Genomic DNA, 27,494 nt, shown 5'->3' on the forward strand with positions numbered 1-27,494 from the left:
ATTAATTAGTCATTCAGAATAATGTCCTGATTAATCATAACAAGGAAATGAAGACCTAGACCTCTAACTTTAAGACTGTTTCAATTCAGTAGGCCTTAGTTTCCACCTTTATCTTTGCTTGAAATCATACCTGATTCAGTAACTCCTGGAGATCATTTGCTCACTGTACAGTTGTGTTCTGGGCCTTCCTTCTCTTAATCTCTAGTTTGATGCTATGTCGTGTTGTCTGCTTGTTCTTTTGTGCAAGAAGAAATCCCAAGACATTTTTTATCATTGAGTTTACAGCTTGCATTGAAAGACAAAACATATTGAGGTACTGTAGGTGCTGTACTGGTTTTGATATAAAGCTGGAGTTCCTGTAAGAGAAGTAAACGCTGGCGATCCTGGGTACCCTTCCACAGCTAATTTCATCTCTCGTTTACTACCAAACCCCAGGTGCTGCCACAAACCGTAGCGCTTAGTTAACTGAAGAGGAGGGGAAGATGAAATAGAGGGGGACGCCTCATCATCCCCTTGTATTACCAGAGTGCACCTTGGGTCCCTAGAGAGTAATAGTAAAGTTTTTAAAGGGGCCTGGGAGGTAAATTTCGTTCTGAAGCGTTAATAAGATACACACAAAGCACAAGCAAATCAATTTGGACGTTATGTAAACCCAAACTTCAAAGAACATGTGCTGTTTTGAACCAGCCTGATCTTTAAATTACAGTGACATTGAAGAAACTGAAGTGTGAGCCAGTTGAGAAGGCTGCAGCAAGCATGCTTTTTGCACAACAGGAAAATACACTGATCTTTGTTAGTGAGTTACACATACAGGGGCGGAGTACAGGCAGCACAGAAATGTAAACCGAGGTCTGTGGTGACCTGTGCAGTGGGTTTGGTTTTGTTTTACTGAAAGTCAGTCCCTTTTCTTCACATTTTCCTCTTGTGAATTTCTGAAGCCTGAGCACATCGTTTTTCCAAACTGGAAAATATGAGCCACTTGATTTATGTAAATACTGGAAAATTAAAGGTTTTCTGACAGCGAACTGGTAAATACAATACTGTAAAAATATTCTTCCCTTAATTAAAGACAGTATCCTCTTAAATTCCAAAGCATCGTTGATTTGAGTGTTTGGGTTTTTGTGGCTAAACAGAATAGAATGGGTGTTTGTGTTGTACTACAGAGATGAAACCATCCCTTTGCTTAGTTACGGTTACAACCTTGTAATTTCCTCTCCTGAAGCTACATTTTATTTAAGTGTTACACAGCTGTGTCTGTCCTTTAGAGGAGGGGGAGGGAAAAAATAATAGAGAGAAAAATCCAGAGATTTTTTGCACTTTTAGAACATTTTGGAAATCTAAATTACAGAAATTATCTTCTGAAAATATTCTGTCACAAGTTAACATGCAAAAGAACTTAATGTTTACACAGTTTTTATTGTCTTTATGGTTCTGTTGTCATTCATAGATCTGCCATTTCAGGCTGCATAGGTTTTGTATGCGATTTGGAGACTCTTCATTTACTATTAACAAAACACAACATCAGATATAATTGCTGCCTGACAGCAGTTGTAATTTTTTATAAATTACTTGTATGTATTTCTTAGGAACATGGTTGAAAGTCCTTTAAACTGTACGTGTTGGATATTTGCCGTTATGTTATTTGGTACAGGCTGCAGTAACGTTTGTAAGTACACGTCTAGTGGATGTGGAGTGTTTCAACATAACCAAATGTTTTTCTAATAATGAAAAAATATTTCAAATAGCTTCTCAAACAGTGAGAGAAAAATTTAATAATGGCAAAATTTAGGTCAATACTTAAGGTGTTAACCTTTCTGAAGGTCTCGTTCAACACTTGGGCACACAAGATCACACTGGGGACAAAGTTCTAGTTCTCATGCTGCACGACCTCAAGAACAGCGGAACCGCAGCAGGATTTCCACGGTCATACAGCCCCTGAGACAGAATGCTGCAGAAGTAGTGGACCTTACAGTGGATGAAGATGGTAAGTTGCATTGCTCTGAGAAATCTCTTCCATTTTCAGAAACGGGTTGATCAGTGTAAGGGGAGTGGAGTTAATGGCATCAGTTATAACATACTGTTCAACGAAAAAGTCTCAGTTCTCAACAAACTAATTTCCAGACCTGTCAGAAAATCCTCCTGTGGCCTTCCTTTTAAAATTAAAACTTTAGCTGTTCCCAACGGATCTACTAGATCTGATTTCTCTTCCAAAACTGACTTGGGTGTGTGTCTGAGGGCTGACTCACCAGGCAGAAATTACAGAACAGGTTGGAACTACTTCTTCAGAAATATGCACTTACTTCAATACAGCACTATAAAAGGCAAATCTATCGGTGCCTATGCTTTGGAATAGTTGCTACTCTTTCAGGACTTGGAATAAAAATAATTTAAAAAAAAAAAAAGAAAAAAAACCCCAACCAAACTCCAGCCCCACTAATGAAGTATATTAGATTTCTGAAGCTGTAACCTTTCATTGTTTCCTAATATTAAAACCTACTGGCACTTAGTAAGTCTATTCCTGCTGAAAGCTCTTCAGAGCAACTTCCAGGTATTGTCAAAAGTTGAGAGAAGGAAAAAAACCTAAAGCTCATGTACATTTTTGCAGGTTTATTTTTTGTGGTGGTGGTTTTGGGGGTTTCTTGGGTGCATGTTACTTTTCATGTTTAATAAAAGATTTTTCCTGTTGGGGTTTCGTCCGCAAGTGCGTTGCATGCTAGTATCTCACAATATCTTACTCTTCAAGTTGTCTTCGTTTTTGGGGTGGGTTGGAGAGTTGAAAGGGTTTGGAATTGGGTTTTTTTGTTTGATGGGTTTTATGAAAGAGGGTAGATTGATTTACAGATTCTTTTCTTTATGGATTTACTGTGAAATACCCAACAGCCCTATCATTGAAGGGGAGTAAGCATTTATTTTATTATTTTTTAGTGTATAAACTAAAGTTACAGAATTTAATTTTAAATTCAGGAACCAAGTGGTTTTTAAAAAGATTATTGCTGAATTAACTTTTATTTCTGCAATGTGTATATTTAAGACCAGCTGTTTCTCCCTCTCCTGTGCCATGGAAATACCTCTCTGAGGTGAATCTTCCAGGATTTTGGGGATACAAATTTCACACATGAGCTACTAGTGTAAAATGATAAACATTCTGAATGAACACTATTAGAAGGCAGCTACGCACTTTACCATAATTTTACTGATGTCTTCAAAGCTACTGGTCTTAAAACTTTGCTACCTACTTACATGAGCATTAAGGGTAATACCTCCATCTATCTTCCTGGGTTACTGCCTGTGAAGTGTGTTGGAATTCAGTTTCTCTTGGCTAGTAGTCTGAGATTGACCAGGCCCACTGGCTTTTACTGTTTTTTGCAGAGTAGAAACGGAACTGTCTGTATTGCTGATGGTGACTCAAAACAGTACCAGGCTGGCAGGGTGATTGAGGCTGATAGAATTTAGAATTGCCTGGCTGCAGGGTTGCTTTCAGAGTGTATTAGCATCCAGTCTTACGTCCTGTGTGATCACATATCAATGTTAGGCTATACATGTCCTATATACTTGGTTTTTTTCTGAATTTGATCATTAATATGTTTCCCCAAAAATGCGCCTTTAAATAAAACCAGTAGATTGGAATGCATCGTGAAAATCCAAAAGAACTTAAATGTATGTATCGGGTCATGTTTTTTTAATGTGATGAATTGGAAGACTTGCAAGAAGGGAGATACATTTATTCTTTTGCTCACTGAGTTAATGATATACCTACTAGATGTAGAGAGAAATCTTGAAAACTAGTCATATTTTATTTTGAGACTTTGTGTAAGGGAAGTATTTGAAGTGTCTTGATGCCTTTTTTTTCCCCGATACCCATGCAGACATTTTTACTAAAAAAAACCTGAGCTGTTTCTGATTATATTCCCTTTTATGGTATCTCATATTCCTAGTTATGTCATTGCCTTGTCAGTAATTAGAGAGAAATGTCAAACTTAAGTCAAAGACTTACTTTCTCAAAACTGAGTTCGAATTATACCACCAAGTGGTTTATAAAATTTAACCTGTTTACAACTGTGTAGTAGAGAACAAGATTTATCAAGTGTTTGGTGTATTTCCCTGGATCCAATTACATACATTGCTGACTATTACCTTTACAGTACACAAAATGAACATGTACATACTTTTAACAGAAGTCTCAATTTTGATTTAATGAATCTGCTTTTACTGTGTATTGAGACTAGCAACCAAGTTTATTTTGCTATAGCCTTTAGTAGTAATACGTGTCTAGAATGATTGGTTTGTAAAGCAGTACTGCTAGTTTAGATGTTAAGCTGTTCTTTGATAGTTATCTAAAAGTTTTTCTGTGCTTTGTAGGCTTTAAAAAAAGGTAAGAGTAGTAATAAAGTAGTCTGCCTGTGGATTTGCGAAAGATTTCAGCAAGTGTTTTCATCATGAAGTAGCAGAGTAACTTAATTTCATTTCTAGTAGTAATTTTTTCAGTAAATAAAAAATTGATGTGTCGGATTTGGTTGGGAATTGATTTTATATTAATTCTTAAAATTTGAGTTTATTTTAAAATTTAAAAAAAAAAAGATAAATTCCACCTCCCAAGTGAAACAGCACTAACTTTTCTACATGTCAGCCTTTTGTGTTCAGACTTTCTTAGCATCTGGTAAGACCAGAATTGAGAATTTCTTTTGCAAAATAATGAAAAAACCCAGCAACAACAATAAAACCCCCAGCAGCTTTTAAAGCTTAAACATGAAAGCTTTTTTATTTTGCTAGAGCCAACAGTTGTGCCAACCACATCAGCTAGAGTGGAGCCACAGGTTGTGAGTTCTGCTTCCAGTAACAGTTCTAGTACGTCTACCTCAGAGCAGGCCTCTGATGCAGCTCCGAACGTCTCCAACGGCCAGCCCTCTGCAGCACCAGAGACGACTTCTAGTCTTCCCAGTGGCGGCACTGCTGGTCCTTCAGCTGGAGGTACAGAATAAGAGAGCCTTCTAACCTCTTGTGTTGCCCCCTAGTCCAAAGGGCGTACAGAACGCTAATTGGCATTCTCTAGATCAGATGGCGTGTGAACTTCTAGTACTGAATGTAACAGGAGTAAGTTGAGACGACAGGAACCTGAAAAAGGTCATTGATTTCTCCCCGGAGATGAAGGAAGTTGTGCTGGAGGCTTCTGCTTTTGCTTATTGGAATGATTGGGTTATACCTCGCTTATTGAGGAGGTAGAAGGTAATTCACAGGGAATTAAGGATTAATTGCAGTGTGCTACAGCGGTGGTTTTTTTTTTTTAGCGTGTATTGTAAGAAAGTGAAGGATACAGAGAGAGTCCTTGAACCTCCCCCTGAAGATTACTTCACTAGAAGCACATTTATAGAGGCCTGTATAGATACTGACCTATAATAGAGCTGTACAGGCAGGTAGCACTCATATCATCTCTGAAACGTGGGTGCTGTGCCCCTAATCTGCAAGTCAAGTGAGGTATGAAAAGCCTGAAATGACCACAGTTGTACAAGAATTCAAGGTCTCTGCAGACTAACCACAGGGACAATCTTTCCTCCTTTCCCTACTGATAATATGTCTTAAACTGGTGGAATAAGGCAAGTGTCACTTCATGTCCTCTAATGGTTTCTATGAGTACATCCCCCCCAACCATTCAGCTTTGGTTCATTTAGCTGGCATAGCTAAATCTTTTCATATCCTGTTGGTTTTGGTTTAGTATAGCTCTGTTTTTCAGTTGGTTAATTATTTAATTGTGAAGTACAGTATTAATTTTTTTTTTCGGTTTAAGACACTGTCTGATAGTAGTCAGCTTTACTAATTTCTTTCACTTCAATATTAACTTTCTTTATCTTCAAGATGATGTAAGAAGAACTGCATCTAATACAACACTGGAAACTGGCCCTCCAGCCATGCCAAGGTTACCGTCGTGCTGCCCTCAGCATTCTCCTTGTGGAGGACCTTCACAGACTCATCATGCATTGGGGCACCCGCATACAAGCTGCTTTCAGCAGCATGGCCACCACTTTCAACATCACCACCACCACCACCACAACCCTCACCCAGCTGTTCCGCTGTCTCCTTCATTCAGTGACTCCAGCTGCCCTGTTGAGAGGCCTCCTCCAGTGCCTGCACCTTGTGGAGCAAGCAGCAGTTCTGGCACCAGTTACCATGACCAGGCAGGTTTAATTTTTGTGACTTTCTCTTTGAGATTTCCAGTTGTTAGAGATAGGAGATAATAGGATAGGATGCTGCATGGTGGATTGTTCTCTTGTTCTGTAGCAGGCATTATAGAAGGGAACTAAAAGAAAAATTTGAGCTAAAATATATGGACACAAAAATTTGAAATTTTACACAAATGCGTAATCCAACAAGTAATCATTGACAGCTGACATCCCCTCTTTTTGACTGTAAGTGGCTGTTTAAGCAAATCAAACATAAATACCTTGAAATAAACTGTCTGTGATAGCAGTTGTGCAGTGCAAGTAATTGAGCTGCCTTAAAGCAAGAAAAAATCAAGTCTAATGTTCTGCTTATGAAAGTTATAAAAGAATTGGTTACTCTTCTAAAAGCGTTTTTTGAGATTTTAAGTGACTAAAATCACAGCTCTAAAATAATACGGTTATAAGTAAGAACAGTACTGTGCAAACTTAATTTACAACATGCAACACTGTCAATCTGGTTTCTCTTTTAAGTGTAATACATTAGGCACAACTAAAACACGAAAGATTGTTTTTTCCTCCCAAATTTTTCAAGGCATGGAGCTCCCATACACTCAGTGATTAATCCATCATAGGGGTTTTGGTGGTGTGTTGTTTTTTTTTTTCTTCTGGGGGTGTGTGTGTGGGGTATTTCAGTCTGATGTAATGAATTTAGTCTCTCTTACCAGATTTAAAAATATAGGAAAAAGGAATGTTAACCATGTTTAAAGAATATTCCAGAGTTGAGCCTTAAAACTTTAAAATCTGGATCCCAGTTGCTTATGATAGTATTTATTTTTTTTCACACTGTGTTTGAGGGTGACTTTGTTTTCAATGTCTGAAAAAGGGCTTGAAAAAGGATGGTTTGTTTACACAGCAGGCATTGCCGGTAGACTTAAGCAGCAGTGGTATAAGAAGTCATGGAAGTGGTGCTTTTCATGGAACATCTGCTTTTGACCCCTGCTGTCCTGGTTCTTCATCTCGAACTGCAATTTATGGGCATCAGGCTGGTGCTGGCCCAAGCCAGTCCATAACAATAGATGGGTATGGATCGAGTATGGTTGCACAGCCACAGCCACAGCCTCCTCCTCAGGCATCGCTCTCTTCCTGTCGGCATTATATGCATTCTCCTTGTAAGTCCTGATAAGTACTGGGTACCTGTGGGGGGTGGGGAACCAACTAAATAACAGAAAACAGCTTCCTGGCAACCTATGAAAACTCTCACTAGCTGCTTGCTTCGATCTTGGAGCTAGCCTGGCAAAATGCGTATTAAGAAACAAAACAGTTCAGCTTGTGTAGTGGATTTGAACAGGATCAAGATGAAGTTAAAATATTTGCTTTTGAGTGACCTTAATAACATTCAGACTTTAAAAACTGTATTTACTATGAAAATATTTTTGATCTACTTTGTATTTTAGCAATGCCTTTTTATTTCTTTCCCCTTGGTGTGTCTCCTGTCCCATTCCCCCAGTGAGTTTTGCCAAAGGAAGCTCAGTCAGCTCATTTGTCTGACTATGATTTCTTGGGTTTGGATTTTATTGTCTCTACAGACTGTGGCGGGGCAGAGGATTGAATTTTTTAAGGATTAACAACAAACTTGAGTAAAATTTCTTACCATATATACCTTTACCAGCACGCATCACACAGATATTTTTTTTTTTTGCGGGGGGGGGGGGTGGTGGTTAACCAACATTGGCAAGTGGAATACTTTTGGCTGCAGGAAGTGTGGGTTCCTTTCACAGTATATTGCTGGAATCACTTTATTTAAAAACTGCATAAACACATACTCACATGTGGCCACAGGTGTAATAACACTGAAGCACTTGTGTGAAGATATTTTTTTAAATGAATTTAACTCAAAACCTGTTGCTGACCAAATTAAAAGCACTTGATGTTTTCATTGCAGATGCTTCTTTGACCAGACCTCTCCATCATCAAGCTTCTGCATGTCCTCACTCTCATGGAAATCCTCCTCCACAGCCACAGCCTCCACCTCAAGTAGATTATGTTATCCCTCATCCAGTGCATCCCTTCCATCCTTCAATCTCCTCTCATGCATCTTCTCATCCTGTGCCACCTCCACCTCCACCACCAACTCATCCTTTAGCCAATGCAGCTGCTCCAATACCACAGCATCTTCCTGCAACACACCAGCCTATATCCCATCACATCCCTGCAACAGCACCTCCAGCACAGAGGCTACATCCTCATGAAGTGATCCAGAGGATGGAGGTCCAGAGAAGAAGAATGATGCAACACCCAACGTATGTCACAAATGTACTCAGAGCAATATCTAAACATATAGTTCATTTCCCTCAGGTTTGTAAAATGTTGCATGTGAATCTCAAACTGTTAAATGCATGGTTAGGAACTGTTAAGTGTTAAACCATGGTAAGAAGTGTCTTTACACATCCTGTCACAGTCATGTGAGCATTAAGACTTGCACGTGTTCCATTACATTTCTCAGTAGCGTCTCCAGGTAAGGCACAAATGGGGCATGGAGGGGGAGCTTACGTTTCTCTTGCCCGTTACTCATCTTCCAGATAACAGGCAGGAATTCTTCTTCAAACTGGACATCCTAGAAAGTACACCATAAGCTCCTTTCAAATGTGTTCCTTGACACATGTTCCTTTGTTTTGCCTTGTTTGATGCTGTTAAGATTCTTTTTACCTAACTAATGCTTTAAAATAAAGTGAACGAGTTATTCTAAGAGACTCTTTATCAGGTTTAATTCAGATTTAACCTTAGGTACTTACCTAATGCCTTGGTCTTTAGAAGAAAAGGAAAAGACTGAGTAGTACCTGTAAGAGAATGTGACCAATGTTGAGATGTAGCTTTGGTGATAATTGTTTAAGAGATGCTACTGTTGTTGCTAAGCTAGATTCATGACACTAGTATTAACAGAAATCATGTCAACACTGGCTTCGTATTCAATCATGAAGTAGCTGATTTTCATTCTGGAGATAAAGCTTTTAAATATCCAAGAGAAATTTAAGAATGAGCTCTCTAGCTGTTGTTCCTAACTTTGTTACGCAGATTCTGCTGGTAACTAACTTAAAACTGATTTAGAAGTTAATAATTGAACAAGTTTGCTTTAACTGCAACTTTTGAGGCAGTTTCCATGTCATTCATAAAAATACCTATAGACAGTAACTGCTCACAAAGTGGCACGGACAGACTTTCCCTCCCCTGCCCCCCAGGAAAGTCAGATATAGCCCTGCTTCCTCAGTCATCAAAACTTTGATCAGTCTGAACCTGTACGTGTTCTTTTGTAACCTTTGCTATGCAAATGGCGTAACCTCTAAACACCCTAACCTAAATGCACCAGCACACTGCTTGTGTGTGTCTGTGATTATGCAGTCATACCCAAAAATTAATTTTGGAACATTCAAGCCAGTGAATGTGAGACAGCAAGATAGCGTTTTAAGGAAAAGTAGTAGTGGTAGCTATCTCACCAGTTCTGGAAACTTTTTGGTAGTTTTGGGATCGGAAATGTGAATATTGGCATTTCTTAGCCTAGTGGATTTTCTTTGTATGTATAGAAACTGTAGTCAGATGTCGATGATAGGTTCTTCCTTGACATTCTCTGTGAAGTCACCAGTCTCAGGTCAGACTGTCAGTTTGCTCAGCGAGGTTTCTGCTCTATAGTTTTGTTTTGTCACCTTATGAAATTGTTCTGCCTGCCCTTGGGCTATCTCTTTCCCTCTAATCCTCATACAAATTACGTGCAAAATCAGTTTTGTGAGTGTCTTGACCCAACCTAATATAAATCTGACCACCCAAAACTTGTGTACATTCACTCTGCTATTTAATGCACAGACTGAGACTGCCAGCAGACTTGCAGCTCCTTCTGGTTCCGTGTCCCAGCATCTCAAAGTGCGCTTAAGGTGGTGTTTCTAGAAAGAGGACATGGGATAGTCTAGTGCTTGTACCTTCTGTCTAACAATGTAGGAATTTTTCAGGATTGGAAGTAGAGAATGGCTAGAGTCCTCGCTGTCATGTCTCAGGTATGGGTACGACAGCTGGAACTTCTTTAGGGGCTTGGAATCAGCCACAAAATGTGATGTGTGAGGGTGTGCTGCATTTATGCAACATAAGGGTTTTCTGTTTCTTTTAAATCTGATCACCCACTTCATACTAAGATTGTGGTATAGACAGCCTAGGAGTTTTACATTCATAGAAATAGTTTCCAATGTGTTTCTTTTAAATTAAGGCTCATTTGAGGAAAAATGGGCCTACATGACATTCAGTTTTCATGGAATTATGGAAGTCATTTTGCTGTGGTGGCTTTTTTCATTAAAGTATGCCCTTCTAGGTTTTTCCCGGTAGCTATTTGATAAACTGAAGGGAGGTGAAACTAGGTTCTGCTGATAGGTCTGTACATTGTAGAAAACCAGTACTTCTATCATAATTTATACAAGCCTGACAGAGAATAGCGTCCTCTTAAGTAACTTTGTCTGGTCTGCTTTATCAGGTGGTTTAAAGTGGTACTGAATCTGAGGAGTGTGCTACTTTTGGCAAAATCCAAGTTTCTAGGTTGAATAGAAAAAAACTTTTATGCATTGAAAGCAATGAAAACGAAAATATCAGTCGATTTCTTCCTGTAACTGGGAAGTGGTAAAGGAACAGAAGTCAGTCAGCAGGTTTCTTTGAAGATTTTTTTGAAAGCCATAGTTGTTCTGTACCAGCTGGCATGGAAGAAAAACAGTGTGCTTTTACTACTTGAGCTGTGACGCAGACATGTTCCAAGGAGAATGTCCTCTGATTAGTGTATCAAGGTTCCCCTGATTACTTTTGCTGGTAATAGTTTGACTAGAAATAAACCATGGCATATCTGTGAATGACTCTGAATCTCAACGTGACTGTCAGGTGGCCTTAATTGCCTACCTGCATTTTGAGGTTTGGATTAAACACTTTGTCAGTCCTTCTGTAGTCATGTCTGCTAAGTGAAGGGCAGATCACAGTAGCTGAAGCTGGCTTTGTCTTTGCATATCAAATCTGTATTATAATTATTTTCTAATTTGTATCTAAAGTTGAAATTAAAATACTGTATGGGGAGTTTTGTTTGTTTTTTTTTAGTTTAAACACATTCCAGTAATTCAATCTGTAACATTTTGATGATGGATGTTGCTTTCTTGATACTAACAAGTATGTGAAATTAACTGTTTCTGTTTCATGTCATTTAGACGTGCTCATGAGAGGCCTCCTCCGCACCCTCACAGAATGCATCCCAATTATGGTCATGGGCATCACATTCATGTGCCTCAGACAATGTCTTCCCATCCTCGACAAGCCCCAGAGAGATCTGCCTGGTTAGTGATCAGATACTATTTTAGTTCTTTGGTACTCAGGACAAAAGACCATAATGTACTGATCACAGTGCTGATAATATTGTCTGTGACTTTAGGAAAAGCTGCATGCACCTGGACTTGAAAATTTGTAGACATTGATATAGCTTTGACTGCTTTGAGTACTCTTTATGTTAAATGTATTTCTAAGCTTTTTTTATCCATTGCTTGTAAAATGGAATTGAGTTTTACTGACTGTAGGTAGCTATTTCAAGAACTGATTTTAAAATAGGCAAGTAAAACGTTGCTGAAAACTGTTGTTATATTTATGCTTTTTGTACAGTAGAGGTTTGGATTTGAGTTACCAATTTATTGTCTCCCTTTTGTCTGAACTTATTTAACATTGTGTCAGGCCCACTCATGAAGCTTACATTTAAGTTTCATAATATATTTATTATTTTAAAAAATAAAAAGACACTTCTTACTGTTAGGGAAGAGGTGCATGCATGACAGCTGCTGTTCCCACACTGTGAGCTATAGAAAAGACTCCACACTGATCATATTCCTGGGCACAATAAATGTGGAGCTGTCTCTTATGATTTATCACACTAAATCTTCACAGCTGATTTAAAAACAACTAAGTTATGATAGGACTGAGAGAATTCTTTAGCAAAGTTTAGATAAGTTTAGTTTAGTGTTTTGGTTTTTTTTAATGTAAAACTGTTACAGTAGCTGTGCTGGTGTTGTGTGCTTTCCAAAGCAGTGGAATTGTATCTGGGAGTCAGGATGTACCTTTACTGTAATGCCGCTTTCATTCATGTGACAGGGAACTGGGAATTGAAGCTGGTGTGACTGCAGCTACTTACCCTCCAGGGCCCTTGCATCCTCACTTGGCCCACTACCATGCACCTCCTCGACTTCATCACTTGCAAATAGGAGCTCTTCCTCTAATGGTAAGGAGATAGCTCACAAAAAATGATGGTCATTGGTCATTGTAATTATTTTATTTGCCAGGGAAGTTATTTTGAGGTTTACTGCATTTGATTGGATACATGTACGTTGCTGTAAACATCAGTGGCTCAACTGAAGAGGAAAATAAAATACTGCAGTGTTACTGTGTGTTGCTCCCAGAGAGGGAACTAGAACAGGCTCGTTGTTTAATAAGAGAAAACAGTATAGGCCACTAACATTTCTAACTTCAGCTTTTGTAAAATGAAACATATTTGAATTAAATTGTCACTTGCATTACAATGCATTGACCCTCTGCATCTGATTTTTAAAGTTCAGGTGGTTCTTAAATAAGTTTTGGATTGTTAAAGGTACCAACTTTCCACCCAGTGCATGAGGATTAGCACTGGTGCTTTATTTTTAAGGTGTGTATATAGCACAGCTAGAACTCCATCTAGAGATTCGGTTATTTTCAAATAATATTTGATGTTCATTGAACTAATTCGGTGTGATAAAATACATAATTTTGTAGCATTAAGTGTTACAAGCAACAGGAAGTGTGAGGGTGAACTAGTCCCTTGTTACACTTAACTTTTTTCAGTCTACAGTAGAAAACCAAGGAAAATCAGTGTAACTCTTGACTTCTACAGAGTATTATTTTTGAAAGAATGTCTGTAGGTTTGTTTAGAATACTCCTTAATTTTGTTTAATGAAAATTCACAAAGACACAAATTTAGTTTAACAGAGTATGTTTAGTGTTTCTATGTGATATTCTGTGTGGCTAACCCATGTTATTTAACCCTCTTAAAGCAAGATAATCTAATAAAAATTGTGGGATCATCCATAAAATTTTAATTAAATATCAACCTGCAAGTCTTGTCCATCCAGAATTCCTCTGTTAGTAGCCAGAACTGACATCTAGGGATTGAACTGTAAATTTACAACCAATACTGTAATAGCTGTCTCTGCATAGTCTGGTTTTGCATTCTTTGTTCCTTGCTATTTGCTAACAAACATGATGATAATCCTTAAGAACCTTCCTGATATATCAGGGTTGGTATTTTGTTGATGCACAACTTGCATACTTATCACAGACTTTCTAGAGCAGTCTGTAGAATTTGGTATTTTTGTGTAGCCCACAAGATTCTTACTGCATAACCTTATCTCCTGTGCATCATCTATTCAAGATTAAGATTTTCTGCATTCTTCTCCAGTTAGGTGTCAGGGGTTTTTGTTTTTTTTTTCAAGTGGATGAAAAATGGCTTGCGCCTCTCACATTTAGTTTGTGTTAGACTGTAACAGACAACATCCATTCTTTTAAATTCTCAAAGAGAAAGGGCCCTCTCAATAGTTCAGGGAACTGTGGTTGCATTAGGAGGCAGGGAGTTAAACATGCCTATTTTTATCTCTTTTTCTGTCAGGGCTAATAAGTTGGTTATGGGATTTATTTCCACTATTGCTGTGAGGTTTCTTAGAGTTCAGCTCATCCTTGTATTCCAGCATGATTAGAAACTTTTGACTGTTTAGCTTTCATAGGGGTATTCCTACAACTAAAACGTTACACAAGCAAGTAGTCAGGACCCTGCTGTTTATCTTCTTTTTCGCAGTAGAATGGAAGAAAGATGTAACAGAGAATCTCCAGAAGTATTTCCTGAATGTGATAAACTTGTCCTTCTGCTCAGTGACTGCTGTTACTAATTGATAAAAGTGTCAGATGAAATAGGGTTCTTCAACTGCACAGAAACGTGCATGTGTAGGGGTATCTACTCCGCATAACAGTAATTCATGGATCTCTGGATGAAATTGAATTGAAGTTGTTTGTATGTTGAGGTTTTGTATACACTGTACGGACAGCGTGATTTATAGTGTGTAGACTGATGTAAGCAGTACTTCCTCAAATGTTGGGATGTGTTTAGTACCTTGTTATGATCAGATCAAGTGTTACTTGAAGTTGTGTTCTGAGTCTGCCTAAGCTGAAGCGTTTTCAGGTTATACACACTAGAAGAACATAAAGGCAGGTTAGAGCACTGCTAACAGTTATCTATACAATAAGTTCAAAGCATTACAAACGTATTTTGATGATTCTTCCCCTTCTGTGGCAGTAAGGAAAGCCAAAGTTTTCTTCATTTGCATGTATGTGAGTACAGCAGATCTTTCAGCAAAATTGACTTGGAATACAGAGTAAATATTCAGTCAAGTTTTTAATCTAACTAAACTGGATATTTTTTTAAAAGTGCCATTTTAGTTTGTACTGAAGAGCAACAAATTAATTGCAGCTGTCACCTGGGTTTTTTCATTGTAACTTTAGGAACAGGGGCCAGGGAGGAGAGGCTGAACCATGATTAGAGTCCCTCTGCTAAGTGGTTAATTTTAAGAGGAGTGCTTTCTTTCAGTAAGTACAGAGGGTACTAATTAGCAATTGATAAGCCTCATTACTTGTATTCTTGATGCAGGTGTCATCAAATGTTGATGATCTCCATTCTGGGGGGGGGGCTGGGAGGGGCGGGGGGAGGTCTTTTAAAGTAAGTCGTGCAGTAGCTGAACTACAAAATTAATTTGTGTGGAGTCCACTTTCTGAAATAGCATGCTAGCTAATAGGCAGTTTGTGTTTTTTCTGTCTGTTCTGTCTGGAGTCTTAAAACCCCTTCAAACTACTGCCAGACCATAAAGGGCATAATGGATTATTTGGGTTTTCATGTCACTAGTACTCTGTGTCAATTTCAGATTTTAATTAGATGCAGATAAACTAATCATCTTGTCAGTGCTGGAATATGTAGACTGCTGTTCTAATCCTCGGGGAGACAAAGTGATAGAGATATGTTGGGGAGATAATTAGTGTTCAGCAGGTTTGACAGTCCACATAAAGGGTGGGGGAAACAAAATCTCCTTTTTTGTTAGCTCAGTTGAAAAAACTTTTAACCTGTTTAAATGATGCTCCAGGAGGAATCCTAGATGAAGAGCAGTTAAAAAGAGCTTGCTTCATATCTAGACAAGGATCAGGCTGCTCCCCTCTTCAATTTAACACAATTACCTTAAGTGTAACCCTGGCTTAGAGTAGTTTGTGTTCCCATCATTATTGCTTTAATGCCATGTACGTACTGAGGAAACATCTTCTGTCAAAGTGGTTTTTTTTAGTGTAATTTGCTATAAAGTTTCAAAAGTCTGCAGGCATTCATTGAGAAATTTAATTTAGTTCTGCTTTAAAACAGGACTTTGCTCTGAATATGAGTTAGTTACTAAGACGCTTTAAAGAAAATCGGCGCTTTATATTTTAAATCTGCTCTGCTAAAGAAAGGGTTATTTTTATGAATTGGGTTTGTTCCTCTTTGTCGTTCAATGGAGTGTAGGGTGAAAGGTTAAAACTAGGTGGTCTTGTTTCTCCCCCATCCATCTTCTCCTTTTCATAGTCAAAGAAGAAAAATGATCTATTCAGCAGTAAACAGAGAATTTTGAATGGAATATAGACCTGAAGTAAGCAGTATACCCTTTGTGCCTTTTAACTCAGTATACTTTTGTTTTGTGAATAACTAGCTACAGCTGGTCTGGAATTTTGACTATTTAAAATTTAAGCAACAAATGTGTCTTACCTTTTATAAAACAGAAAACTATCTGTGGTGGTTTGACCCTGGCTGAATGTCAGGTGCCACCGAAACTACTCTATCACTCCCCTCCTCAACCAGATGGGAGAGAAAATAGAAAGGCTTGCAGGTTGAGGTAAGGACAGGGAGATCACTTGGTAATTGCTGTCACAGGCAAAACAGACTCAACTTGGGGAAATGAGTTTTCTTACCATACAAATGAGGAAAACCCCTTTCTCCCTACTCTTCCCTTCTGCCCAGGCTTAATTCCTGATTTCTCTTTCTCCTCCACCCATGCAGCGCAGGGGAACAGGGAATGAGGGTTACGGTCAGTTCGTCACATTGATTCTGTCGCTCCTTCCTCCTCACACTCTGCCCCCGCTCCAGCGCGGGGTCCGTCCCACGGGAGACAGCCCTCCATGAACTTCTCCAGCGTGAGCCCTTCCATGGGCTGCAGCTCTGCACACGCTGCTCCAGCCGGGTCCCTCCCAGGGGGTGCCGTCCTGCAGGCACAGACTGCTCCAGCGTGGGGTCCCCGGGGGGCCACCAGCCCGGCCAGCAAACCCGCCCCAGCCCGGGCTCCCCTCCCCACGGGGCCACAGGTCCTGCCAGGAGCTGCTCCAGCGCAGGCTGCCCCACAGGGTGCCAGCCCCCTTGGGGCACCGCCTGCTCCGGCGTGGGGCGCTCCCCGGGCTGGGGGGGATCTGCTCCCCCGTTACCCCCCGGGCTGGGGGCACAGCCTGCCTCACCATGGCCTTCACCGCGGGCTGCCGGGGCATCCCCGCTCTGTGCCTGGAGCACCGCCTGCCCCTGCTGCGCTGACCTTGGTCTCTGCAGAGTTGTTGCTCTCCCAAAGTCTCGCTCCCTTCTCTTGCTGGTGCAGATTTATTTTTTTTCCCCCCTTCTTAATATGCTGCCCCAGAGGCGCTGCCAACGCTGCTGATTAGCTCGGCCTTGGCCAGCGGTGGGTCCGACTGGGAGCCAGCTGGTGTTGGCTCCACTGGGCATGGGGGAGGCTTCTGGCAGCTTCTCACAGGAGCCACCTCTGCAGCCCCCCACTACCAAAACCTTCCCATGCAAACCCACTACCAATATCTTAAAATAATGGAAGCTATTTATGTGCCTCTCAAATTGTTTCAGCTACCTGTTAATCTAGGAAGTTCCTGGGATATGCTGTTCCAGTCTCTTGACTCCAGCTTCTTCTGCCTATTTTTGAATAGTGTCTTGTTCATCGTGAATTGGCTGGGGGGGCAGGGCAGAATTTTCTGGACTTTACAGCTTGCTAGCTATGGTGTAATAAATATCAATAGGGTTGATGCAACCCTTGAGAAGACTTCTTAATTTATTTGTGAACCTGGACTGCAGCTTGTCAGTCAGGGGGAGATCTCTGGATCATGATTTAAAAAAAAAAAAAAAAAAAAGTTACTTATGGGAACTTCACCTCTCTCAGGTGTTACGCATGAGGCTTTCATATGCTGTCCACCCCTTTTTATTTCAGAGCCTTCCTGTTTTGTTCCTTTAACTGTTGACTGACTCATCAAGTGGTTGAGGCCATCTCTGCACTAGGTTGTAAAAATTGGGAGGGATTTGGAGGTATAGGCCATTAGGCCCCAGTATGTTATGGTAGGTGTGTGCTGGGCAGAGTAACATCACTCGGAGTGTAGTCATACAAGTATCACAGCTCTAAGAGCTGCAATTGTTCCATAGAAAAAAAGCCAACAAACTTGCTGTAAAGTATCTGAACACTTACCTTAAGGCTGTAACTTAAGGTAGCTGTTATAGTTCAAGGTGAAGTTTAGGTTTGAAATAGCCTTGATTAGCTGCATTAAATTTAACTGCATTTTTCAAATAAGGAAAGGCACTCTTGTAATGCAGCTGCTACTTTTTTTCCTAATATAAACATCAATTACTGTTCTTCAGGTTTTGGTAGAATATAGGCTGTTGCAGAGCTCTCATTTTATGTTCCACTCAGACACAGATATGGTTGGGTTTTAGCTGTGCAGCACATGTTCCTTCGCACAGTGTTTATGAAAACTGCAACTTTTCCTTGTTTGATTTTGGCTTAAGATATTAATTGATCAGCTTTATTTCCTTTTGGGTATTCATGTGAACCTAAGCAGTTAACTGGATAAGCTTAGTGTTGGGATTTATTTACTATGTATGAAGATCTTATATAAGTATGAAGATACTTAGATGTGAACCATTGAATAAAAGCTTGGGATGGACGAGATTAGTAGTACCATGCAAAGGAAGAATTGCTTCATGGACTGTGGCAACTGAAAGGCAAAAAGATCCTGGAAAGATGGAAGGTGTTTAAAGGAAGGTAGCAAGGAAGAAACTATTTCCTGCAGGTTAGCTGTTTCAAGCTCTTTCAGCATGTTTGTGTTCAGATGTAGCCTTGAATTTTTTAGTTGCTGCAAATTTTTGTGGTAGTGGGAGGTGTCAGTAGAAGAAAGTGTAAAACTAAAACAGATGATACTTGTTCTACAAGTAGCAAACAGTTCTTAGCAAACTTGTACTGGAATGTGCAGGTCCAGAGTAGGTTGCTTTGACTGTATCCAAAAGAATATATACGAGCACTTAGTGCAGACTGGCATTACCTTAAGCTCTTCCCTTTCTTCCTTAGCTTTGTGCCTTTCCTTTTTTCTTATGTTCAATATGAAAACTTCCTGAAATCACACCTACGTTTGTGTGTGGAGATGTTTCAGGAGAGCTGAAATCTCTTTGCATTTGAAGCTCGATGGTAACTGTCAGAGGGATTTTAATTAGATTGTTCTTAGTTGGGCATTACTGATAGTTGTTTCTTGCCCATGTTTTCTGCTTGTAGTCAAAAATGTAGTTAGTTAAAAATCTTGCTATGTTAGTGACTGCTTGTTCTGCAGGCATAGAAGTGCTATTTTTTTTCTTCACGACATGTTTTTTCAAAAGACGGTGTTTTACTTGGCCAGAAATGTAAGCTGCACTCTCACCATATTTTATAAAAAAGCCTGTACATAATTCATGTTCAGATAATTTTGCAGAGCTTTTATGCCATTCCCCATCAGGATAATATAAAGGCCCATTTATTAGCATGAAAATGTATTGTCCCACCCAGTGTTTTTGTTGTTTGAGTAGTTTGTTGTGGTATATACTCTTGAGAAATTCTTGGTTGGTTTTGCAGTGTTAAATTTAGTAGATTTCTTAAATAGTCTCCAGTAGCAGAATTTGTTCCAAATAGGAGACCTGTCTGCATGTCACTGCAGCTGGTAAGCTCTGATCTCTGAGGCAATTGGAACTGTAATTCTTGCATTACAGCAGTACACCTGTGACTTTCCAGCACCTGTAATGATGCAGTATCTCTGTTATCAGAGGCATTGTTTTCCAACAAACTGTTTCCAAATCCTGGTGAATCAAAAAATCAAGCCATGAAAGTCACTCCTGAAACTTGGGTTAGGTTTTGTGAGGACTTTCCTTTCCTCTGAGCAGAGGCAATCAATTGACAATGTCATAACAGGCAGTGGAAACTTCCAAGTGATGCCAGACAGCTCTCTACCTAGTTAGAAACCTGTGACAAGAGCTATGTGCGTAGTTGGATGAGCAACCTAGTTTTTTAAATGGGTTTTCTGTAACTGGAAGACAAAGTAGAATTACTTCAGTGGAGAATGGATCATAAATCACTGATTATCTGAGACAGATTTCTTACAATGTATTTTTTACAAATTACCATGTTTTTAGTGCGCTCTCCCAAATTCCTCTGTTACAGCTGCAGTTTACAGACCTGTGACACCAATAGATTGTTATTTACAGGAAGTGTTCAGGTGTGCAGATGAATATACATATCTTGTGATATAAAATTCTATATTTGCAGTTGTATTGAATCCACGTATTAGTATATAATCTTTGTAGATACACTCTGCATATTGCATAACAACTTAGATCTTTAAATTGATACAGTGCTGCACTTTGCAGCAGTCATCCTGTCTTGTTTCCCAGCTCTAATTAGCACCAGACCAACAGATACTTAGGCTGCTTGTGAGAGAGGCACTCCCTGTATTAGTATTCTGGAAGTAGTCTGAAAGTAAATTTTCAGTTTCTATTACTCTGGTTTGTAAGAATCTAATACTAACAGTGTCACTGTATTTGTAGCTTATATTGGCACTACACGGTCATCATTTAGCAAGCACCTTGTGAACTGCTTTAAAATATTCTGGTTTTCTTTTCTGGAAAAAAAATAGTATTTAGGGCAGAGAAATCTTTTCTGTCCCTGTCAGCTTTAAATTACTGGACTGGATTTGAAAAATGTAGAAAGGTAGCTTATTGGCCTGTTAACGTTATGTAAGGAGCTTCGGCTCTGCCTGTGCTTTCTCACAAAGCATTAATTCAGTTTTACACTTTTACATATGGTAAGTTTAGAAGTGTTTGCTGGAAATAAGAAAAGCCACGCATGAATACCTGACTTCATGAATAATGTCTGGGGCGTCTGACTTGTTGACAGCCTCATGAGATGAATTTTGAGCTGTCATGCAGCAGCAGAGATGTTACCAGCTGATAGCAGAGGAAGGAAGATAGTACTTAAGCACTTCATGTTATTTCCAGATGAACTGCTGCTTACAGTCCTCGTATCAGTTACGCTCTACATGATTAAACACGCTGAATCTGCTGGTCGTTTGGTTTTTTTTTTTACCTGTTTTAAAAATTGCTGCTAATACCATTATTCGTTCACCATGTGGGGGTAAAAATGGACTGCAGAAGCCCTGCTGTGGTGGTGGTCTGCTTTCCTGTATGAACAGCACTGGTTCTTGATGTGGCTGTAGGTGTGTCACTGGACACTGGTTATTTTTTTCACTGCTTGTATCTCTTTAATATGCAAGGAAGTCAGCGGATGCTTGAATTAGAGTGTATGTAGAGTTGCCTGTGACATTAGATCTGAGTTTTGAGTGTTACTGGTTTTTTTTATCTGCCTGTAAATTTGAAGTGTGTCTGAAGATGTTGAGTTGTTTTGAGTAAGATAAGGATATTGTCTGTTTTTTTCCAGACTGAGTATTTTAGCCTTGTTTCTTCTGCGGTACCAAAAATTTGTATTTGAGAACCTGTAGCAAGTCCTTCTTGTAACTTCATGCATAGCTTTTAGGTGTTTTGTTTACAAATATAGGTAGATATTTATGGCAGTTTATATAGAGTTGGTTGAGATTTTGAGACCTGGGAGGTGAGACCAAGCAATATGTAATGCAGATGTGGAGAGACTGTAATAGAGGATCTAGTCTCGCTTCTGTTTTGCTTCTGGTTATGTTTAGAGAGCTCAGCGTGGTGATACGTTACGATGTCAGTTGGAACTGTATGCTCAAGCTGAGGGGTATAAATAATAAGTGATTCAATAAAAGCAAAAGGATCTTAAATTTTACAAAGTGAACAGTAAAATACTGAAACTGTTCTGAATAGGTTTAACTTAACGTCTGCTGTTTGAATAGGTACCAGACATGGCGGGCTACCCTCACATCCGTTACATTTCATCGGGATTGGATGGAACATCATTCAGAGGCCCTTTCAGGGGCAATTTTGAGGTTTGTAATAGAATAAAACTAGATATATGTCAAAATGTGTCATGAGGGAATATGGGGAGGGTGTATGGTAGACCTAGTTCTATATATAGATGTAAAAGTATCATAAAGAAAATACCCTTTATTTATAGAATGACCTCACTGTCGTGGACTGGGATAAAAGTGTATTGAGCAGTCAGTCAATAAAAGGTGCCCTGGACAATGTAGGCTTAGGTGGTTATCCTGCTCTGCCCACTCTCCTGGTAGTAGGTGTAGTAGTCACTAGATATGTCGGTAGAAGGTAGCGGTGTCTCTGAATAACCATGCCAGGATCCTCCCAATGAGGGTGAAACTTGGCAACTTCAACAGTGCTGTCCTGTTTGTTATGTAGTGCAGGAATTGAAACTGAGGGAAGAAAAGAAAAAAATAAAGGAGAAAATAAATGCTATCAGATGCAGAGAGTTAATGACCTAGTCCACTGAAAACATCTTCAGTGACATCTCATGGTTCTAATAAACTCATTGCTGGAGAAAAATAAATCATTGTATTTCAACATAAGCATTTTTTTTTTCTAGGCCTTAATGACTGTTAGAAAGCAAATATTTACGTAGTGCATTTTAATTGTATTTTCCTCATTAGACACGCAAGTACGTGTGAACATACTGATAACCATTCCTAGCTGACAAACAATTTCTGATTTTTTATTTTTATTTTTTTTTTTAATAGCAGTGTTTCCCTGTAACTTAAGATACCGGGCAGTGTTGTGTGGATTTTCCTACAGAAACCCATCACTTTTCCCACACAACGTACTCCTTTTTGTTTTGCCTGTATTTGAATAATATGGGAATTGAGTTTGTCATTCTGCAAATGGGTTAGAATAAAATTCGTATTTGCTGAAGGTAGTTGAAATAACAGTTCTTACACTATTTATTCCTTGATAATTTTTTAGGAGCTGATTCACTTGGAGGAACGATTAGGCAATGTTAATCGTGGAGCAACACAGGGAACTATAGAAAGATGCACATATCCACATAAATACAAAAAGGTGAGGATTTCCCAAATTGTGGCCTGTCCATATTTCTTTGTAAAATGTAATAATGTTTATGTCAAATCTCCAGAAGTGTCAGCTTCAAAGAGTGCATGTTTTCTTATTTTGCAATTTCAAGGGTTGTAGGCAAAGCTTACAATGCCGCTTCTTTCACAAAGAAAATTAAAAATTTGTCCCTAGATAAAGACCTACAGTAATGTGGTAAATAAAAGTGGTTTGATATGATTTAATAACTTGTCTAGCAGTTATGAATAACCTTGTGAGCAGTGAGATAACTATTGGTAATAGCTGAATTGTCAACAGACTTCAGTGATAACCCATCAAATAAAGTAAGATTTCATTTTTGCAACAAATTGTTCATGATGCTTACTTGCTTGGTATGTATCATTTTAACCTTTGATCACATTAGGAAGCCTGGGACACTAGGAATTTTTGAATCTGTTGCAGAATTTTGACAACTTAAACTCCAACTGAGAGACAGCTTATTATACCATAAGATAGAATTCCATCCGTATTTACGTAGAGTTCTTTCACACTTGATAAATAGTGACTTAAGATACCAGGTTTGAAAGGATTTTTTTTTTTTTTTTTGCCTCTTCATGAATGAAATATTGTCTGTGTATAAATATCTTCCAAGTAAAAGCACTGGTTGCAACTATATGAAATTAATATATTCACATAACAGTAGTTAAATTTGAAATGTCCTGTGATTTTGCTCCAAGGGCTAGTTCTCGATTGTTTTGGCTCAAATACATTTGAATAAATCTTACAAAATGTTTTCAAAGAAGTATGTGTTGAATATGTATCAAAACAGATTTTACTCAGTTTGTCAATAATGTCATCTCTACTAATAAGGTAACAACTGATTGGTTCTCACAGAGGAAACTGCACTGCAAACAAGATGGGGAGGAAGGAACAGAAGAAGACACAGAGGAAAAGTGTACCATCTGTTTGTCTATATTGGAGGAAGGTGAAGATGTCAGGTAAATAGTACCACTGAATAGATCAGAATGTACTGTTAATGTCCTGCCTTTGAGGCCATACTTGAACATGGTACACACTCTGCAATACCTAGGTTAACAGTTACAATTAAAGACTTACCTGTCATTGAGCCAATAAATAAAACAAGTTGCAACTGAAAAACACGCATTGTTCAGTCTGTATTGTCTTTGGGTAGAATGCAGGTTATTTTCTTGTGGTCTTGCATAAGTTGACTGCCTGTCTTATAACATGAGCCCAAGCCCTGAATTAATGAGGACTGTCAAATGTAGTTTTTGTGGAGTAATGCTACTTCAGCTGTAACAGGTTTAAATCAGTGTGATACAGCAGAAGCTAGCTGATGCTTGACTACTTTTCCTGTATCCATTTCTTCTTGAAACTAGACAAAATGCAGGTCCAGCTGGAAAGGCTAGTGAAACTTCTGGAAAAACATGCACATACAAAAACAATAAGCACCTCAGTAGCAAATCCCACATGACTGTTTTCCCAGAAGGTATCTGATACAGAAGTGCTTTACTAACACTGATGTTTTTCTGTTCTGATGACAGGCGCCTTCCATGTATGCACCTTTTCCACCAGGTATGTGTAGATCAGTGGTTGATTACTAACAAGAAGTGCCCCATTTGCAGAGTGGACATTGAGGCTCAACTGCCTAGTGAAAGTTGACACCGCTTTCCAAAACTCTTGTCCTCCCTCTCGCTCCCTCTCGTCCTTCCTGGTACTGCAGTCAACCAAAGATGGCATGACTTACCTGCGCAGATTTGGAAGCATTGAACCTAGAGTGCTGGCTCTGCTATATGGTACAACTAATGCTAGACCTACAGTTTATGTAGAAGACAGTTGAGTTTCAGTGTATTTATAAAACTTTTTTTTTTTTTTAGGTTTTACATTTTTTCTTTTAATTCATTACTGTATTTTTGCATGGTTCCTTGTATTGCATTTGTTTGCACATATTATGGGCTTTGTGACCCCAAACTTGCAGGCAAGATTAGCTGCTTTAGTAAGTAGAATTGTGTGGTCTTTTTTTTTTTTTCTTTTTTTTTTTTGTTTGTTTGTTTTACATAGTATCAAGCTTTGAAAGTATGATTTCACTCATTACTAACCTCGGATTCCTTAATTTAATCGATCATATATTTTTAGTTTAAATGTATAAAGATCATCTAGAAAAGGATAATATTATGTATTGAGACATTCCTTAATTAGGAAAAAATGGCTGCTGTATATTTACAATATCAGTTCTGAGTCAAATAACATCCTTAATACTGGGAACAGAATATGAACTATATTCAGTTTGACCGATACGTATAGCATACTCATCACCAGAGTTTTTGTCTGATAGGATTTTTGTGTTCATTTTTAAAATTTCAGCACAATGCAGATATATTTGAATGTCAATATTAAAACATTTAGACTGCTGTTCAGATTGTATTTATCATTTTCTTCCTATGTCTAGAAATTTGAATCCCTAACTTAAATATTTTGCTGCTGTGAAACAGCTCTAGTGAACACTAAATGTTGATTTCAGTTAGCTGGATTTTAGATACTTGCAGATTGAAAGAATTATTAGGGAAATGGAGAAAGAGCTTAGAATCTGTTTGGTCTTCTGCTAACTTAAGTTGAAATATCTGCGCACATTGAAGGGTTTTGGGGGGGTTGGGGTTTTTTTTGTTTGGCTTTTTTTTTTTTTTAAATATAAAACCATTCAATAAGGACTTAGAGCTGCAGGGGTTTTGTTTTTTTCTGTTTTTTGGTGGGGTTGGGGTTTTTTTGGCAGGTATACATGCATTCATAGAACTTTTAAGGATTCCAGGCTTGTCTTGGGATTTTTATTAGTTTTAAAGTTAATAAAGTTAGCTAAATCCACTTGTCTCTTGTTTTATTTTTCATTAGTAAATTGAAAGCCTGTAAATTTCTGTAGAAACTAGACACAAATTATGTGGTTACCTAGTTTTTGCCTTGATCATAGATACCCTCTTTATAAATTACCAACAGTCCATCACTGATTGAAATATTTTCTATAGTTAAGATTTGCTGCATAATATAGTATATAGAATTAAGTTATAATGTACTAACATTTCGCCTTTGGAGGAGGTTTTAATCCACATCAGGATTCAAGTTGCTCATCAACATTCTTTCACATATAGAATAGTTTATAGTTTATTTATATGTGCTCAACATTGCAAAATGCAAATGTGCAAAAACATTGAGACAGTATTACTGTCGCTTTGGAAAAGATGTTCCTCGGGGATCATATACAAACATGTCAATAAGCTTGCATTAAGCCACCTGCTTTGTAAGTGGATTGAATAATAAATACCTTCAGTTTCTCTTGTCTTTGTCTTTCATATTCAGATTAAGTGTAAAATGGTTTACAGTAAACCTAGAAGATTAACTGTTATGTTTACACAAAAAAAGTGACCCATTTATAAATATTACCTTATCTAATTTGATGCCTGTTTTTGTCTGGTTAAAGCTGCTTCCTTTTTTTTTTCTTTTTTTTTTTTTCCCCCTAATCTGTTAGGAGTAGCATTTGCCAGTGCAGTGTCTATTGCTGGCAGCAAATTTAACACCTCTGGCACTGAGGGTTTAAGTGGAGAGAGGTTTTATTCCAGCATGTGTGATAAATGGACGTTGTCAAGCTTAATTGCATTGCTTAAAACTGAACTGAAAACCACTTTGTGCTTGTACGATGGGGGATATGGGAGAGAAGCAACATGTGATTTGACTGCTTCAAAACCTGACATGGTTTTATGGTAAAGCTTCTTGAACATTTGGCTGTAGGAAACTTAAAAGTGAGTATGAAGTTGAAGCTGCATTGGTAAAAATGAATAAACATAACTGGAAGGACTGAACAGACACTTTGTGTTTGTCAGTGACTGTTGAAAAGGAGGGATGTTAGTTGACCATTGATGCTTGAAGTCTGATGATACTCACTTGCAAAAGTTTCCAAGAAGGTACTTGAGAGTTATGGGACAAAAGAAACCCCGAAACAAAACAAACAAAAAAACAACCAACAAATGGGGCCTCTGAAATAATTGAGACCCTGGGTATGTGGTAGAATCTATTTTGACTTTCTTACAGGACAAAGAAGCACAGGTTTGGGGGAACTATTTATTATTTTTTTTTAATTTTACCTTTTTAGGAAATCTTGTATGCACCTGATTTGGGTGCCTGGTACTAGAGGTATTTTAGTGGTCCATGGATTGACTTGTTTTATAACTGCTACTGATATTGTCTTGCTTTTAAATGTATGCATATCATTGTAATGTGATGTTGAACACTTACGTATTTTCCAGGAATCGCAGTGTTCTGATCTTACGTGCTATTGCAGGGGCTAATAAAGCTGCAGCCTACTTCTGTTCCAGAAAGTTGTGGCTTAACCATAATTTAAGGGAAGGAAAAAGAATAGGCTTTTGATTTGGAGAATTTCCACCACTTACTGTGCTTTATACGCTTAGATGCATTGCCTTAAGTTTTCTGCGGCATCTTTGACTTTGAAGATTCTCAACAGTATGCATCAAATTACTTTTCATATAAAATTCCATTGTCAAGAAATCCTTTTGTATGCAATAAATAAAACGTTAGACTGGTATCATTCAAAATCTGTTTCTTATGGAAGTTGGCTTTTTTTTCCCCCCTTTTGCCTTGTGTTCCCTCTGAAATCTTGGTCTAGTAAAAATTCTTTTGCATACATGCGTTCTTACAGGTGCTGCCCAAGAAAAAAAGCTGCTCTGAAGGATCAGCACTTAGCCACAGTTAAATGCGGTGGTAAACAGAACCATCCGGATACTCGGGAATTCAGTACAGCTGACCTTAGGAAGGTTATAAAAAAATCTGTGCAGATGTGATGCGAGTAAACATGCAATGCTCGTTTTGGGAGGTGGCAGAATAGCTGTAGCTAGGCCTTTCTGTCAGTGGAGGCAGTG

The 27,494-nt window shown here is 38.6% G+C and overlaps 1 protein-coding gene across 9 annotated transcripts in view; it reads left to right on the plus strand.

Moving 5' to 3' along the window:
* Positions 1–27,160, plus strand: part of RNF111 (ring finger protein 111) — a 60,882-nt gene extending 33,722 nt beyond the window's left edge. For 4 of the 9 annotated variants that reach the window (XM_055715464.1, XM_055715465.1, XM_027800082.2 and 1 more), the window contains exons 4-14: positions 1,821–1,984; positions 4,771–4,968; positions 5,851–6,170; positions 7,069–7,324; positions 8,098–8,455; positions 11,378–11,503; positions 12,306–12,432; positions 21,453–21,545; positions 22,471–22,566; positions 23,425–23,552; positions 24,117–27,160. In XM_055715464.1, the coding sequence (XP_055571439.1) occupies positions 1,821–1,984; positions 4,771–4,968; positions 5,851–6,170; positions 7,069–7,324; positions 8,098–8,455; positions 11,378–11,503; positions 12,306–12,432; positions 21,453–21,545; positions 22,471–22,566; positions 23,425–23,552; positions 24,117–24,234 (1,984 nt within the window). In that variant the 3' untranslated portion in view covers positions 24,235–27,160. The remainder of the gene's footprint in view (positions 1–1,820; positions 1,985–4,770; positions 4,969–5,850; positions 6,171–7,068; positions 7,325–8,097; positions 8,456–11,377; positions 11,504–12,305; positions 12,433–21,452; positions 21,546–22,470; positions 22,567–23,424; positions 23,553–24,116) is intronic. The other 5 variants (XM_014276993.3, XM_027800083.2, XM_027800084.2 and 2 more) reach the window with 5 other exon arrangements.
* The last annotated feature ends 334 nt before the right edge of the window (positions 27,161–27,494 follow it).

The sequence above is a fragment of the Falco cherrug genome, chromosome 7 (assembly GCF_023634085.1).
Source record: "Falco cherrug isolate bFalChe1 chromosome 7, bFalChe1.pri, whole genome shotgun sequence".
In the NCBI taxonomy this organism is placed as follows: Eukaryota; Metazoa; Chordata; class Aves; order Falconiformes; family Falconidae; genus Falco; species Falco cherrug.